The following is a 16,475-nucleotide window of genomic DNA, read 5'->3' on the forward strand; positions in this document are numbered from 1 at the left end:
AAAACGCAAATAATGACGCAGACTTATCGAAGTACAATACCATCATAGTCTTGCGAGAGCGACGCGAATTACACATTTCTCGCGTTATTTAACGTAATACTCCGGTCGGTCTGCGCAACGCCGCATGAAGAAATATATGCGTCATATGATTCTCCTCACGTGACATGTCGTGATGGCGGCTACGTCTGTTTTCCAGAGAGTGAGAACAGGCTCGAAAATCGGAGCCCAGTATGATCAAGAGGGCAATCTTATCAAGGTATAAAACACAAACTTTTACACACTTGTGTCTAACGTTATTTATTTGTGTAATTTTATTGTTGTGAGGGTAACGGTTATATGCATTCCTTTGAGAATGCCAAAAGGTTCAAACAGGCTATAAGTTAATGCTTGGTATCAATGCTTTGTGTTCCCATTTTTAGGGAATCTATAAACGTTTCTGTTAAATTAATGCATGTAAAGTTAAATATTATCTGAGTCCAAAGTAACCAGATCTACGGACCTCGTCACTTTCGGTGTGAGAACGCTGGCGCGCTTGTGCTGCCGCTTCACGCTGGTTACTCGTCGGTTTGTTTGTTTGTTTTGTTTGTTTGACGGCTGATCCGTTTCTGGACATTTTCCTACTGGATATACTTTCTTTCTTGGATATGCTTCTACTGCGAGTCAACATAAATGGACTATTTTCCGTACTACGGTGTACATTTTAGGACATCCTCAGATGTCAGAGTCAGGTGTCAGATATCAGATGAAAAGGCATCAGGTCTTAGAAAAACCGATGTTAATTTTACGAAATTGCACAGTAATTTCTCAGACATCAGATGAAAAGCGGTCAGGTCTCAGAAAAACCGCTATCAGAAAAAACGGAGTCAGATGAGAAGTTATCAGAGTCAGGTATCAGACATCATATGAAAAAAGTCAGGTCTCAGGAAAACCGCTGTCAGAAAAAATGGTGTCAGACGAAAAAGCCTCAGATGAAAAGTTATCAGAGTCAGTTATCAGTCATCATATGAAAAAAGTCAGGTCTCAGGAAAACCGCTGTCTTTTTTTTTGTCTCTTCTGCTGCCATAAGTGATCTAATTGTGAAGTCTAATTTTACATCCTGCCAGCTAGATCCAATCCCCACTGTTTTGCTTAAGAAGTGTGTTCCTGAGGTTGAGCCTTTTATAACACATATAATAAACTAGTTTAATATCGGCCATTGTTCCAGCAGAATTAAAAAATGGCTGCAGTGACCCCGATTCTCAAAACAACTACAGGCCAATCTCAAATTTACCCTTCTTAAGCAAAATTCTGGAAAATTTTTTAAGATCTCACAATTAAGATCTTACTTAAGCGAAAATCGCCTTTTTGAACCTTTTCAGTTAGGTTTTCGCACTTCACATAGAACAGAGAATGCCCTTCTTCGTGTGATAAATGATATTCTTATGTCCATGGATTCAGGGTTAGTAAATATTCTTATTCTTCTCGATCTAAGCTCTGCTTTTGATACGGTCTGTCATGAAAAACTTATCACCCGCCTTTCTAACATCGGTATCACTGGTTCAGCTCTTTCCTGGCTCATTTCCTATATCAGCCACAGAAAATACTATATCACTATACAAGGGCATAAATCTGCCATTGCTCCAGTCTCACAGGGTGTTCCTCAAGGATCAGTTTTAGGTCCACTTTTGTTTATCATTTATATCTCTCCATTTGGTGACATCATACGCATGCATGGACTCCAGTTTCATTGCTATGCTGATGACATCCAAATCTATCTTACCACCAGCTCTGATAGGCTATCCCTGCCTGACTCACTCACAGCATGGATCAGGGACATAAAGCACTGGATGTCCTTGAATTTTCTTAAAATCAATAACAACAAAACTGAAATATTGGTGATTGGCACTCCTACCTCAGTCAAAATAATGGACCTGTCCATTGAAATTGATGGGGTTCATGTTAAGCCTTCTTCAACCGTCCGTAATCTTGGTGTCTTATTTGACTCCACTTTATCTTTTGCCTCTCATCATATTTCTTCTGTTGTTAAAAACTCATTTTTTCATCTCCTTAACATTGCCCGTCTTCAACCTTCTCTCACTTCAGGTGACGCTGAAATTTTAACCCATGCATTGATCACATCACGTCTGGACTATTGCAATGCACTGTTTTTTGGTCTGCCTAAAAAACTCATAGCAAGGTTACAGTATGTTCAAAACTCTGCAGCAAGAGTTCTCACCTCCACCAGGCGTTCTGCTCACATTACACCACTACTGCATGATCTTCACTGGCTACCTGTGGCGTCACGCATTCACTTTAAGATATTGCTTCTCACATTTAAGGCATTACATGGTCTTGCACCTCCATACCTGTCTGACCTATCTGCCCCTATTCTCCTGCCCGGTTCCTCAGATCATCTGAGCTTGGTCTTTTGTCCATTCCTCGTTTTCGTCTGTCCACCGTAGGTGGTAAGTCCTTTAGTGTTAATGCCGCCAAACTTCATACAATACCAACTTTGTCTACCTTTAAGGCCCAACTTAAAATGTATCTCTTCAAAAGTTATTATGCAGGGCTCAACGCAAATATTTTTTTATACTGGCCCGGTCGGGCCAGTGGTTCATGTATTTACTTGCCCTGCCAAAATTTTCACTGGCCCCGGTAAAAAAATGTCTGTGTCACATATTTAAAAATAATAATTCAAGTAAAATATAATTGTACACATATACAACAAACATGTTCCAACTAAAAAAGGTTCCCAACTTTTCTGCTTTACCTGTAAACTGACATTAAATTTAGCAAAATATTGCATCGTTTCTTTCGTCGTGTTTTACCCAAGTAAATGTCTGCTTCCTAGATGTTAAATAATATACATTGATGAAAATATATTTTAGTGACTGAGGGTGAAGCACTGGCCCGATCGGGCAAGTGACAATACTTTTTACTGGCCCGAACGTCTCTCACGCTTGCCCCGGGCAACCGGGCAGTCCTTTATGTTGAGCCCTGTTATGGATAATGATTTTAAATCTGCTCTAATGTGTTTGTATTGTGTATATGGTCTTATGTGTTGTATTGTATAGGTGGAGGTGTTAATGTACTGTATTATACTATGTGAAGCAGCATTGAGCCATGGAAAGGCGCTATATAAATAAAACTTCTTCTTCTGATTGACAGGTGGAGACACGGGAGGATGAGGAGCAGAGCATCAAGCTTGCAGAGATTTTGGAGCTGTTGCTCGCAGCAGGTTATTTTAGAGCACGTATTAAGGGACTATCACCCTTTGATAAGGTACATCGGACTTTAAACATCTGTACCAATACAACATCTTTTTACACACACACATAATTTCAGTGTTATGCGTCTTTTCATTATCAGTCTGCTTATACTTTTAGGTGGTCGGAGGAATGACTTGGTGTATAACAACATGCAACTTCGACATTGATGTTGATCTGCTCTTCCAGGAAAATTCCACCATTGGCCAGAAAATGTGAGTAGGTACAAACCACATGACCTCACATAATCGAGTCACTTACAAAAAGCTGTCCTGCCAGATTAAACAAAATTCTGAGTAATGTTTAATGTTTCTGTTATGTTTGTCTTTTCCATTAAAGTGCTCTGACGGAGAAGATTGTGTCGGTTCTGCCAAGAATGAAGTGTCCTCACAGGCTCGAGCCTCATCAGATCCAAGGGTTAGATTTCATCCACATCTTTCCTGTTATACAGGTATATACACCTGCATACCTGCATCCTCCTAAAACATACTATAAATGCCTTTTTTGATGTCATGGAAACCATAACACTACATGGAAAATTTACTTACAATGCATTTGTCTATGTGGGATACACAGTGGTTGGTAAAGAAGGCGATTGAAACCCGGGAGGAGATGGGTGATTATGTTAGATCATATTCCATCTCTCAGTTTCAGAAAACACATGCATTTCCTGAGGTGAGAAAAACAGAACTATAATTTATTAACACTATGAATGGCACATGAAATTGCTCAATAAACTGTTTTAGTGAAAACTTTTTATTTATATTTTAATACATGTGTTTGTTTCAGGATGAGGAGTTTGCATTAAGGAAGGAAAGAGCCATCAGCACTGTGGTGAATGTTTCTGTGAGTATCTGATATGCTGATTCGCTGATTTTTTTACTGTAGATGTGTACACATACTGTACGTTGTGTGTGTTTGGGTGTAGGAGGTGTATGCTCCTCAGAGGCGATATAAACGTCAGGAGGATGCAGGTGATCTGTTGGATGAGGAGTCTCGGGTTCATTCCACACTGCTGGAGTTTGGCAGGTACTTCATTTCCTTTAAAATAATTTTTCTCATGCAGTTTTTTGTTACTTGCTCAAATTTGCATCTACACTCTTATTTACCATTTCATCAGTTTCTTTTATCTTTATTGGTCTGACGGATAGTTTGGTCAGACAAGCAGCAAAAATCTGAAAAGTAAAAAGCATGAAATTTAATCAAATCAAACTTGATCTCAGCTATATCCGTAGTTGATTAAAATGTTTCGCTGGATCACAAAAATTTTTATGAGATTCATAGGATATTTTGTTATGATAGGACAATATTTGGCACAATAGTACAACTATTTGAAAATCTGAAATCTGAGAGTGCAAAAAAAACAGAATAAAATACTGTATTTTGTTTTGGAATACTATGATTTTTTTACAAATGACATATCTGTGAGCTTCATTATTTTTTTAAAATCCATGTGGCCTTATCTATAATCAAAAACGCATATCTTCACCCCCCTCAAAATGATCTCTCTATACCAGTGTTTCTCAAACTTTTTCAGCCCAAGGACCACTTTATCTTCCAATTTTTTTCTGAGGACCACCTAACAGAATCCCACTCTAACACGCCCCCAAAAAACAACAAAATAGGAAGGATAAGCTAAATTTAAGCTTAGTATGCAACTGTTTTATGTCAAAAACTAATTTTTTAAACACAAATGCAATGCTATGTTCAGAAATTATTATATGAATTTTATTTCATTTGAACAAGTAAATGTGAAATGAGTGTAAACAACAAACTGCACATAGGAAAAAAACTGCAATTAAACATAGTATAATAGCCTAGGTCCCACTTAATGTCATTCCAAAGAGCCATTAGGTTAAGACTGAGGTGGTGGGTATATGAAGTCTATAGTTGTAACTATGGTAACAATAAAATGCTGAAAAATGTTATATTTTGACTCCTCTTTGGTTTAGCCAACCGACCCATTTTCACGTTATAAAAACAGAATGGCAAGAATTGATATCACAGTTTTGCAAGTGCATTAAAAATCTACTTAAATAAGTGACAATTGTATAAACACTTGCCTAGTTTAGGTCATCTTTTGGCGGACCACTGGGGGGGTTTAGGGACCACACTTTGAGAATTACTGCTCTATACTTCCTGTCATATGGTATGGCAGGTGTGCAGGGTCCGGGAAAAGATTGCAGCGATTAACAAATAGCACCCTGACCCAACTTCAAACCATCCAATCAATTCTCTATGGATAAATTCAAGTCTTGCTCTACCTTTTTTATTTAAGCAGCTGTTACACTCGAATATACATCACAACAGGAAAAACAAGACGATCGCTACTTCCGTTTCATGGCGACTTTAAGGTTCAAGTCCAAATGAAGTCCTTTTAACACGTATTAGTAATGAAATGGTTTGTTTTAAAGCTCTCTACTGGCTTACCGATGTATTGAAGTTGTTGACTGAATGGGTAATGATGTAAGCTTTTACTTAAAAAACAAATTTGAATGTGAAATCCCCTAGGAATGCGTAGCAACGCGAAGCTTATAGGTGAGTTTCTGGGCAATTTTGATCGTGATTTTGCCGCATCCACTCACAAAAATAAAGTTTGGATATGAACACTGCAAAAAATGACCTTCTTTGTAGTATTTTTATCTTGTTTTCAGTAGAAATATCTAAAAATTCTTAAATTAAGACGCTTTCTCTTGATGAGCAAAAAAAAAATCTTGAATTAAGTGTTTAAGAAAAAAGTAAATTTATTTCAAGATTTTTTTTCTCACCCCATTGGCAGATATTTTTGCTTGTTTTAACAAATTCACTTATATGTATATATTTTTTGTCTAAAAACTAGACTTATTTTCTTAGGTCATTTTGCTTATTAAGAAAATACATCCAATATTACAACATACAATATTAAGAATTTTTTTGAAATTTCTACTGAAAACAAAACAAAAATATTAAGTAAGAAAGTAATTTTTTGCAGTGAAAAGATTTTGATTTTAACCCTTATAACAATTTTTTTTGCTAAATATCACAATAAAACAGTTATAAATAAGAGTCATCCGGCTTTGTAACCAAACTCTTCATTGCGGTAGGAAATGTACAAATTATCTTCATGAAAAATTATTTTTTTACATAATATACTAATGATTTTTGCCATAAAAGAAAAATCGAGCATTTTGACCCATGCAATATATTTTTGCCTCTTCTACAAATAAACATGTGTCTTACGACTGGTTTTGTGGTCACAAATATTTTGTTACAATGTCTCTTGTAACAATGTGAGCTTGTTCACACCTAGTGTTTTAATCCCTCTCTTGTGTCCATTTTTGACCGCTTTTGCCCTGATTACTTTGAGAGGAAGGTCTATAGGCCAGTCGTTTAAATACGAGCGGGAAAAATGACGTTTTTAAGTTGACGTGCACTAATATTGTGTCAGAGTACCGCTGCTTGTGTTGTTAGTAAACAACATGCTGCAAATATTTTTGTATATGTAAAGGCTTTCTTTAAGAGCAGTTGATGAAATGATCTCTCTTCTGGTATTTCTCTCATGCTCTCTTTCTTCATTTCCACTTTCTCCCTGTCTGTATTTCACTGATCAGTCCGTGTCTTCTCATATCACAGTATATGCAGTGAGTATGAATGTGGTTCAGTTTCTGCCAATGAGAGTGACACAGATTGACTGTTGCTCAGATGTATAAGCTTTGCATCAGCTGCATTATGCTTTTAGTTTTGCATCTTCTGTTTTTCAGACATTGCATCTAAATGTTTTCCTTTGATGTGGGTTTTCTGTTATGTGGTGTGTCACGTGTATAATTTTATGTGGATTTTGATGTGAGCCTCACAGTGTCCATAATGTAAACTGAAGCATCTTTCTCTTCTGTTTTTACAGGCGCTATGGATTTAGCAAACAGTCTAAAGAAGGCACAGTGAGTATCCAACTCATACTGACAGGGATGTTTTAAAACATATGGGTGCCTTAAAGGGATAGTTCACCCAAAAATAAAAAAATTGTCATTATTCACTCTCATGTTGTTACAAACCTGTATAAATGTCTTTGTTCTGATGACCACAAAGGGAGATATTTTGAGAAATGTTTAAAACCAAGCCGATCATGAGCCCCATTCGCTTCCAAGTTATTCTTTTTTCCTACTATAGAAGTCAATGTGGCTCATGATCGGTTTGGTTTCAAACATTTGATTTGGGCAGTCTGGGCATTACTGTCTGGGCACATTAGATCACAGGTGTTTAAAGATAGCATGGCACTGACCTTTGGTTTTTCAGAGCTGTATGATTCACATGAGCTGATGATGTTTGTAACAGGCAGCAGAGCAGAAGCAGGTGTTGGCTCAGGGCACACAAGCTGCGCCACCTGGTATGACCAACGTGTCTGAGGAAGAAGACCTGCAGGCTGCAGAAGAGGTCACCTTATGAGAATCACGTCAACTAACATTGTTACATCACGCACTGTTTATCTATCACTCGCTAATTTTCCATTAACCAAACGGAAGCTGTGTTTGTTTCTGTTATAGCTGAAAATTAAAGCCTTGATGACTGGAATGGCTGCAATGGCTACAGAGGAGGTAGCTTATGAACATCTGCGTAAAACTGACTGGAATTAATTTGTTTGTCATCACTTACTTATTATATGGTGCTTTTTCTAGGGCTTGGAAAGGAAGTACTATATTATTGAACTGAACTGACCATTTTAATTTTGTACAAATGTTTTAACAATTAGTTTACATTTACGTGTTCTGCTTATGAGTTAAACAATGTTTTATTTTTTGTATGCACTCTATTTCTGTGTGTATGTTTATAGAGGAAGCTGTCAGCCAGTACAGTGGGACAGATTGTTGGGATGCAGTCTGAAGAGATCAAGCAAATTGTCACAGAGTATGCTGAGAAGGTAAGATCAGCTTTATTAAAGGTACACTCCACTTTTTTTAAAAAATATGCTCATTTCCAGCTCCCCTAGAGTAAAATGTTTGATTTTTACCGTTTTGGAATCCATTCAGCTGATCTTCGGGTCTGGCGCTACCACTTTTAGCATAGCTCAGCACAATCCATTCAATCTGATTAGACCATAAGCATCGTGCTAAAAAAAAAACCAAAGAGTTTCGATATTTTTCCTTTTTAAAACTTGACTCTTCTGTAGCTACATCGTGTACTAAGACTGACGGAAAATTAAAAGTTGCGATTTTCTAGGCCGATATGGCTAGGAACAATACTTTCATTCTGGCGTAATAATCAAGGACTTTGCTGCTGTAACATGGCTGCGGGAGGCGCAATGATATTTCACAGAAGCCGAAAATAGTCCCTTTAGTAACTTTCAATGGCGGTCTTAGTACACAATGTAACTACAGAAGAGTCAAGTTTTAAATAGGAAAAATATCGAAACTTGGGTAACTTTTTTTAGCGCAATGCTAATGGTCTAATCAGATTCTATGGATTGTGCTAAGCTATGCTAAAAGTGTTCGCGCCAGACCCGGAAATTGGATGACTGTATTCCAAAACTGTAAAAATCTAATGTTTAACTCTAGGGGAGCTGGAAAATGACAAGGCTTAGCTAAAGTTAAATTAAGACGTTTAAGCATCTTTTATAAACATGCCTCAGAAAAAGATCTTACTGGTGTATATCTTGAGACAAATCAAAGGAATTTTCTGTTGAGACATACTCATATATGTGTCTTAGTCTAGGACTAGCCTTTAGCCTTGTCTAAACCAGAGATTAAACTTTAAAAAAAATACTCCTAAGTTACTGAATGTATGTGTGGTCGGGCAGGCCGAGCGTTCGGCTGAGGATCGGCCTGAGAGATTTGGACCTGCACAGCAACACCGCCGTCAACTGGCATCACTCAACAAACAAATTGTGCAAAAAACGAAAGAGCTGGAAGAGGTAATGCACATACCTAAACACATTCATGTACATTCATGCACCTGTTTATGGCTCACATTTTTATTCCTTAACTACTGTATAGGTGTGTGTCTCATAAATTAAAAAGAATTCAATTTTAGTCTGGTAAAGAGGTTCATATTTTTTTGATAAACAAATTTCATGCAGTTTGTTAATGCAAATCATACTCGTATGTGTAGTGTACATAGACGTTCGACACGGGGCTTTCCTGGATTACATACTATGTTGTCCTGTACATGCATGAGTGACCTACGCATGCAAAGTACATGTGGTTACAAAAATCCAGCGGTGTGCGTACATTCCGCATGTACTTTTTTGATGATAAAATTTGCATCATGAACACTGTGCTTATCTTTGACTGAAACGTTTATTTCTTGGATCTGATTGCAACACTGAATACCCATACACAGTTTTGAGAATGCTGATTGGCTACAATCATTGTTTCTTTTTATTTTAGCTGCAGGTCAAACAGCAGGAGGTCAGAGCAGCATGTGAGGATGCTAAAAGCAAACTAGCAGAGGTGAAACACACACACACACACACACACACACACATACTGACAGAAGAGTGGTTGACCTGGATGAATAACACGTGTCTGTTTAGGCCACCACACGCACTGAAACGCTAGAGAAAGAGCTGAGCTCTTTGGAGGAAGTGGAGTCCGAGGCTGATTCTGGGTAATAATCTTGTTCAAGTTGTCATTAAGTTGAATTATCATACTCTCTAAACATCTGCCGTATGTGGCTTTAAAATCAGAATGTGGTGTTTGTTTTTTATATTTTAGGTTGCTGGAGAAACTTCGTGCTTTGGTATCCATGAATGAAAACCTGAAACACCAAGAGCAGACTTTCCGCTCGCACTGTCGTGTATGTTACCATCATATATACTACTGCTGTAGGCGCAGTACTTATATTTGCTCAAATTTAAATCTAAGGTATCCCTGCAACACACAATAATATAACAAACAATTTATTATTATACGACTGTGCATGTATCAATAGGAGGAAATGACCCGTCTGCAGCAGAATATTGAAGAGTTGAAGATGGAGTATGGAGATGATGGCGACGATAAGAAGGTGTGTATTACAATAACAATCTCAGAGTCTGTAATCTGTATTGATTTAGTTTTCCTAAAATAATCCTATGTGTGTGTGTGTCTTTAGGAAATGAATGTGTTGATTGATCAGCAGTACGGTGCAGACAGAGAAAAGCTGCAGAAGATTCGTCTGCTTATGGTAAGGCTGTGGGGAACGATGCTGGTACTTTTTGTGATATGTTTTGAGAGATTTCTCAGACTGATTGTTTTTCTTTGCCGCAGGCTCGGAGGAACCGTGAGATCGCTATCCTGCAGAGAAAGATAGACGAAGTTCCCAGCAGAGCCGAGCTGACACAGTATCAGAAGCGATTCATTGAACTGTATAGCCAAGGTGTGTGCAAAGCATCAATATTTAAAATGCAAATGTACAATAAAAATAGTGCTTACTCTGATGCTTCAACCACACACACAATTTATATTAATGTACCAAGTTTACCAGTTTTACATTTAAGCATTTGGCAGACACTTTCAGCCAAATAGACTTAAAGTGCATTACAGTGCCGTGGTTAACTGCTTTATTAAGCACAGCTGTATTGTCATTTTGGTGTTTTTTACAGTTTCTGCTACACATAAAGAAACAAAACAGTTCTTTACACTTTACAACACATTGGATGACAAAAAGGTTTACCTGGAGAAGGAGGTATCATTTTAAACTTTCTTTTTACTTTATGGCATTAAAGGGCACCTATTATGCAAAATCCACTTTTGCAAGGTGTTTGGACATAAATGTGTGTTGGCAGTGTGTGAACACAACCACCCTAGAAAATCTTTTTTAATCCCCATCAAAACAAAACAGTTTCATTAGACATGCTATTTTGATTCTCTTGTTAATGTGACATCACACTGATAAAGCCCCACCCAATGCCACTGACTGACAGTCCTGCATTACCATAGTTTCCACCCTCAGCAAATTTTACACAGTCTGCCATATCTTAAAGGAATATTCCATTTTCTTCAAAGAAAAATCCAGATAATTTACTCACCACCATGTCATCCAAAATGTTGATGTCTTTCTTTGTTCAGTGGAGAAGAAATTATGTTTTTTGAGGAAAACATTCCAGGATTTTTCTCATTTTAATGGACTTTAATAGACACCAACACTTAATACTTCACTCAACACGTAACAGTTTTTTTCAACAGAGTTTCAAAGGACTATAAACGATCCCAAACGAGGCATAAGGGTCTTATCTAGCAAAACGATTGTCATTTTTGACAATAAAAATAACAAATATACACTTTTAAACCACAATTTCTCGTTTAGATCCGGTCCAGCGCGACCTCGCGTAAATGCGTAGTGACGTAGGGAGGTCACGTGTTACATATATAAAACGCACATTTGCGGACCATTTTAAACAATAAACTGACACAAAGACATTAATTAGTATCATTCCACATACAACAACGTCGGAACGGTCCTCTTTCAACACACTTGTAAACACTGGGGTGTTCGTCCTCTGTGACCTCTTGACGTCATGACGTATTGCGTGAGGTCACGCTGACGCTTTCAGGACCGGATCTAGACGAGAAATTGTGGTTTAAAAGTCTATATTTGTTATTTTTATTGTCAAAAATGACAATCGTTTTGCTAGATAAGACCCTTATGCCTCGTTTGGGATCGTTTATAGTCCTTTGAAACTCCGTTGTTAAGTGTTGAGTTAAGTATTAATTGTTGGTGTCTATTAAAGTCCATTAAAATGAGAAAAATCCTGCAATGTTTTCCTCAAAAAACATAATTTCTTCTCCACTGAACAAAGAAAGACATCAACATTTTGGATGACATGGTGGTGAGTAAATTATCTGGATTTTTCTTTTAAGAAAATTGACTATTCCTTTAATAGTGAAATACTAATGTATCAGACTGTATTTAAAGGAATTAGATCTATTTTAAGTAAATGCGCGCGCAGTTTTTTTTTTTAAGGGTGTGAGGAGATGTAGCTCATTTGAATATAAAGGGACACGAAAACAGCGCACTTTTTGTCCCACTCAAATAGTGGCATTTTGGATATGCTGTCATAAATGATCTGTGGGGTAACAGACACAATTTGGGCATATTTAATAATTATATTACATCTTGTAAAAATTGACACAATAGGGGCCCTTTAATGTAATCATTTCACAATCTGTATTTAACATTTAATTTTAATTACTGTATTTTATTTCACAGGTCAATCTACTGAACTCCATACATGATCATTTTCAGCAGTGAGTATCAATAAAGTGCAGACTTCCCAATATTACAACAGAAGCCTCTGATTATCTGATTTTGTAATTTTTTTCATGGCACATGTAACATATGAGTAAAGTGTGTGTTTGTGTTTAGGGCCATGGCTTCGTCCGGTGGTAAAGAGCAGTTTCTTAGACAGATGGAGCAAATTGTGGAAGGAATCAAACAGAGTCGTATAAAGGTACAGGACACACGTGACGCACACGTGTCGCTTCTGCATGAATTAGTTTACTGTTACTCCACCTGTTTGTTTTTACCTGGTCACGAAGATGGATTACATTAGTGTGTTTGTCTAACATGTGTATTAGATGGAAAAGAAACGACAGGAGAATAAGATGCGCAGAGATCAGCTGAATGATGAGTATCTGGAGCTTCTGGACAAACAGAGACTCTACTTTAAAACTGTCAAAGACTTTAAAGAGGTATATACACATACACAACACAAAAGTGTAGCTTTCTAACAAATATAATATTCACATTCTGCCACAAACTATGTAAAAATTGACATTTAAAAACATCTAGGGTAAATTCAGGTAAGTCAGTACACTTTTTTTAAGTCTAAAAACAGAGCCACTAAAAAAAAACAAAATATTAGATGTAGCTTTTTCATGCATCAGCCGACACTTGCTTCTTAATAGTTTTGCATTCACAAAATTAGCCCACTATTTTAAAAAAATCTTTCTATATGTGCTGAGTAGAAAATGCGTGGTTAACTAAACTGAATTGAACAATACTTAAAGCCCCCGTAAACCGGAAGTCACGATCGGCTTTACTTGATGACGCATTGTCGTGGATTTTCCAGATGGAATAATGGATGCAGTAGAGAGATATGTAAACTCATTCGTTTTATTAAATAATTGTATTTAGACAGCATAAACACAATACTGGCTCAGCTTGATGATCATCAAAGAGATATGACAGCTGAACTAACTCTCCAAACCCCTAATTCCTATTCTTATAGTTTCATTGCAAGCTTGCAACGCACACATTTCCTGTTTTATTTTAACACCTTTTAAAACCCAGACTCAATGTTTTACATAGCATCAGCTACTAATTCTGCGTCTGTCACCTTTGCTAATTTGAGCAGACCAATTGTCTGTTTTTTTAACCTTTTAGTTTCCACCAATCAGCAATTAGGTTTGCTTTGTTGCTACAGAGCAAGTTATTTTTGTTTCAATGCAACTGCACTTTTCTTAAAAACTTAAAGGAATAGTCTACACTTTTGCTATATTAAACTATGTTATTACCTCAACCTAGACGAATTAATACATACCTATCTTTTTTCAATGCGTGCACTGTACAGCGCGTTGTGAATGTGTTAGCATTTAGCCTAGCCCCATTCATTCCTATGGTACCAAAAAAAAGTTTTATTTTGTGGCACCATACTTACTGGTATAACTCCTCATGTAACAGTCTTTAAATAGGGAAAACACGGAAGTGTTTGGTGGCTTCCCTGTTTGGTACCATAGGAATGAATGGGTCTAGGCTAAATGCTAACACATTCACGACGCGCTGTACAGTGCAGGCATTGAAAAAAGATAGGTATGTATTAATTCGTCTAAGTTGAGGTAATAACACAGTTTAATGTGGCAAAAGGGTAGACTATTCCTTTAATGCACCTGCAATGAACTTAGTTAAAAAAGCAATGCACTAAGTGTCCTTTTGATGAACCGAAACTTGACAGCAAAACCGTTCTATTCACGTGATAGAAGACGCATTAATATTAAACTTAAAGATATGCATTACAGTTAAAACACTCAGTAATGAAACCATATGATAATGAATCAAATACAGTATATAAATGCAATATTAATCTCCCAAATTCTCTCCCAGTATTTCTGAGTTAAACAAAATATCAAATGAGGAAAATAAAAAAGTGGGCGTGGCTTGTGTTTTCCACTGTGCTTTGATAAAATAAAGAAAAGTAGGCTTTGCATTCAGAAAGTGGTGGGGGGGGGGTGAGGTAACAGATGCTCCTGCACGAGCTGTCTAACTGACGTCATCTAATGCTGCCTTCACGTGCTATCGTAATTATGGTAAATACCAAAATCCCACTTGGAAAATGCACATGAACACCCCTCATGTGGTATTTTCCACTGGGCAACTCGTAAAATATTTTGATGCCCGAGTTGCCGAGATGAGATTACCTTTGACCTTTTCAAAATGGCGGAGAGCAGCAGCAACGTCGTGAATGGTTGATGACAACAAAAGCAATGGTAAATACCAGTTCACAAATGAAAAATGCACTTGAACACAACACGCTGGTAAATACCAGTTCACAAATGGAAAATATCTTCTTTCCCATAGCACGTGAAGGCAGCATAAGAATGAGCGCAACAAGAGGGCGGAAGTTAATTTGCAGGTTTTGATCAAAGTTTATGAGGGCACATGAATTAAAAAAGAAAACCCAGATAAATTGTTTATAATAAACACTGCAATATTACATAAAAAATTGAACTTTAAAGCGACGTCTGGTGCTGCATGGTTTCGTCGTATTGCGATAAAGCCTGTCTCATATCTGCTGAGATAATCATCTAGGCCTTCAGTATTTTTTTCAGCAAGATGTAAGCACAGTTTGGTTTGATCTTAAAAAAAAAAGATCGTTCTTGTATGTGGACCCAAACATAACGGCAATATTCAGGCAATATTTGTCTTCTCCTGCCAGATCTGCTTGTGCCATTTAGCTCGCACCACTGGAAGATTGATTGATGTACACAGCTGTCATCGGTGACGACGGGTGTAAATAAAGTATCTTATCTACAGTAGATTAAATATTATTTATATTATTAAATTATTATCAAGCAAAGACTGAAACAGCGGTATGTCCCACTGGCCCTGTTTTCACATTAAAAAATTTGTATTTAATAAACTGTAGTACATTATAGTATACTGTAGTGCAGTGGTTCTCAAACTGGGGGCCCCGGATTACTGACATTAAAAAAAAAAAAATTTATTATAAATTCTGTGTAATTAAATCTTAGACAGCACTACATTAAATAATTAAATATGTTTTAATTAATTAAAAATTGTAGTTTTGGAATGTCATAATTTTTTTGGGGCGGGCCACGAAGTGATCCACTGTATACAAAGGGGGTCCGCACGCTAAAATGTTTGAGAACTGCTGCTGTAGTGTATATTATAGTAGTTAATGTATAGTATTTGATAATGTATACTTATTTACATTTTAAGTAAAATAAACTTTATATTATGGTGAGGTTCAAAAACATACACTGTAGTATGCTTACGGTATCTAAAAATTTTACTATAGTATTTTTAGGTATTGTATACTACATTATTGCACGTGCATCCTAATTAAAGATACACAAAGGGGATTAAATTCATTATGATATTTTTGATCGAGTAATGTGAAATGTACCAATGCACTCTGTTGTGTTTCAGGAGTGCCGAAAGAATGAGATGCTATTATCCAAACTGAGAGCAAAGGGGGCTTCATAACAGCAGGATACCCATCTACCCTGAACAAAAAACACAAAGCAGCACTTCAAACATACACATTCCTTCATATCTGTGTTTGTTTTTCATGCAATACTGATGCTGAGATCAGAGTTGCTCTCAGATTGATAAACCACACAAACACATTGGGTGTGTTACCCTCCATTTTTCATTGCAAGTTCATGTAGGAGCTGCCCAGTATTACCCACTTGAAGCGTGCTATTAATATAGTTAAATTGTAATGTTTTCATCTGTGCCTTTTTACACCAAGTTGAACACATTTAGTTTACTTATAATGTAATGTGATTAATTTTCTAATCATGTTTCTTGTTTGTAGCATGAGCATAATCGGCAAGAACAAAGCACATAAAAAGAGCAAAAGCTATTTGCTGTATTGACATTTATTTGCAGAAAGTCACATAAAATACACTAATAGTTTACAAATTTATATTCTGCATATATTTGAGTGGTCAGTTGTCTTTGTTGTGATGGTGGCCCAATGGTAAAATGCCTGTATTTGATGCTAAGACTGGGCAATAAATAAAAAATATTTAT

General features: G+C 36.8%; 1 protein-coding gene across 2 annotated transcripts; it reads left to right on the plus strand.

Moving 5' to 3' along the window:
* The first annotated feature begins 124 nt into the window (after nucleotides 1-124).
* On the plus strand, nucleotides 125-16,305 carry ccdc93 (CCC complex scaffolding subunit CCDC93). 2 transcript variants are annotated; one of them, XM_065252039.2, is made up of 24 exons: nucleotides 125-256; nucleotides 3,148-3,261; nucleotides 3,366-3,460; nucleotides 3,585-3,696; nucleotides 3,822-3,920; nucleotides 4,035-4,091; nucleotides 4,174-4,274; nucleotides 6,836-6,865; nucleotides 7,126-7,162; nucleotides 7,557-7,655; nucleotides 7,766-7,816; nucleotides 8,053-8,139; nucleotides 9,016-9,129; nucleotides 9,605-9,667; nucleotides 9,751-9,824; nucleotides 9,932-10,013; nucleotides 10,149-10,223; nucleotides 10,311-10,382; nucleotides 10,466-10,574; nucleotides 10,801-10,883; nucleotides 12,408-12,445; nucleotides 12,564-12,648; nucleotides 12,776-12,889; nucleotides 15,867-16,305. In XM_065252039.2, exons 1-24 carry the CDS (start codon nucleotides 173-175, stop codon nucleotides 15,921-15,923), a joined length of 1,932 nt encoding a protein of 643 aa, XP_065108111.1. In that variant the 5' UTR covers nucleotides 125-172; the 3' UTR covers nucleotides 15,924-16,305. The 2 variants fall into 2 exon arrangements, with proteins under 2 accessions (XP_065108111.1, XP_065108113.1); XM_065252041.2 differs by lacking the exon at nucleotides 6,836-6,865.
* Nucleotides 16,306-16,475: the final 170 nt, after the last annotated feature.

The sequence above is a fragment of the Paramisgurnus dabryanus genome, chromosome 15 (genome assembly GCF_030506205.2).
Source record: "Paramisgurnus dabryanus chromosome 15, PD_genome_1.1, whole genome shotgun sequence".
NCBI classification, from domain to species: Eukaryota; Metazoa; Chordata; class Actinopteri; order Cypriniformes; family Cobitidae; genus Paramisgurnus; species Paramisgurnus dabryanus.

Coding starts and splice junctions, on each gene's coding strand:
- ccdc93 (XM_065252039.2), top strand. CDS start 173: ATGGCGGCTACGTCTGTTTTCCAGAGAGTGAGAACAGGCTCGAAAATC. Junction 6,866..7,125: donor CTCATATCACAGTATATGCA/GTGAGTATGAAT, acceptor CTGTTTTTACAG/GCGCTATGGATTTAGCAAAC. Junction 9,130..9,604: donor AAACGAAAGAGCTGGAAGAG/GTAATGCACATA, acceptor TTTTTATTTTAG/CTGCAGGTCAAACAGCAGGA.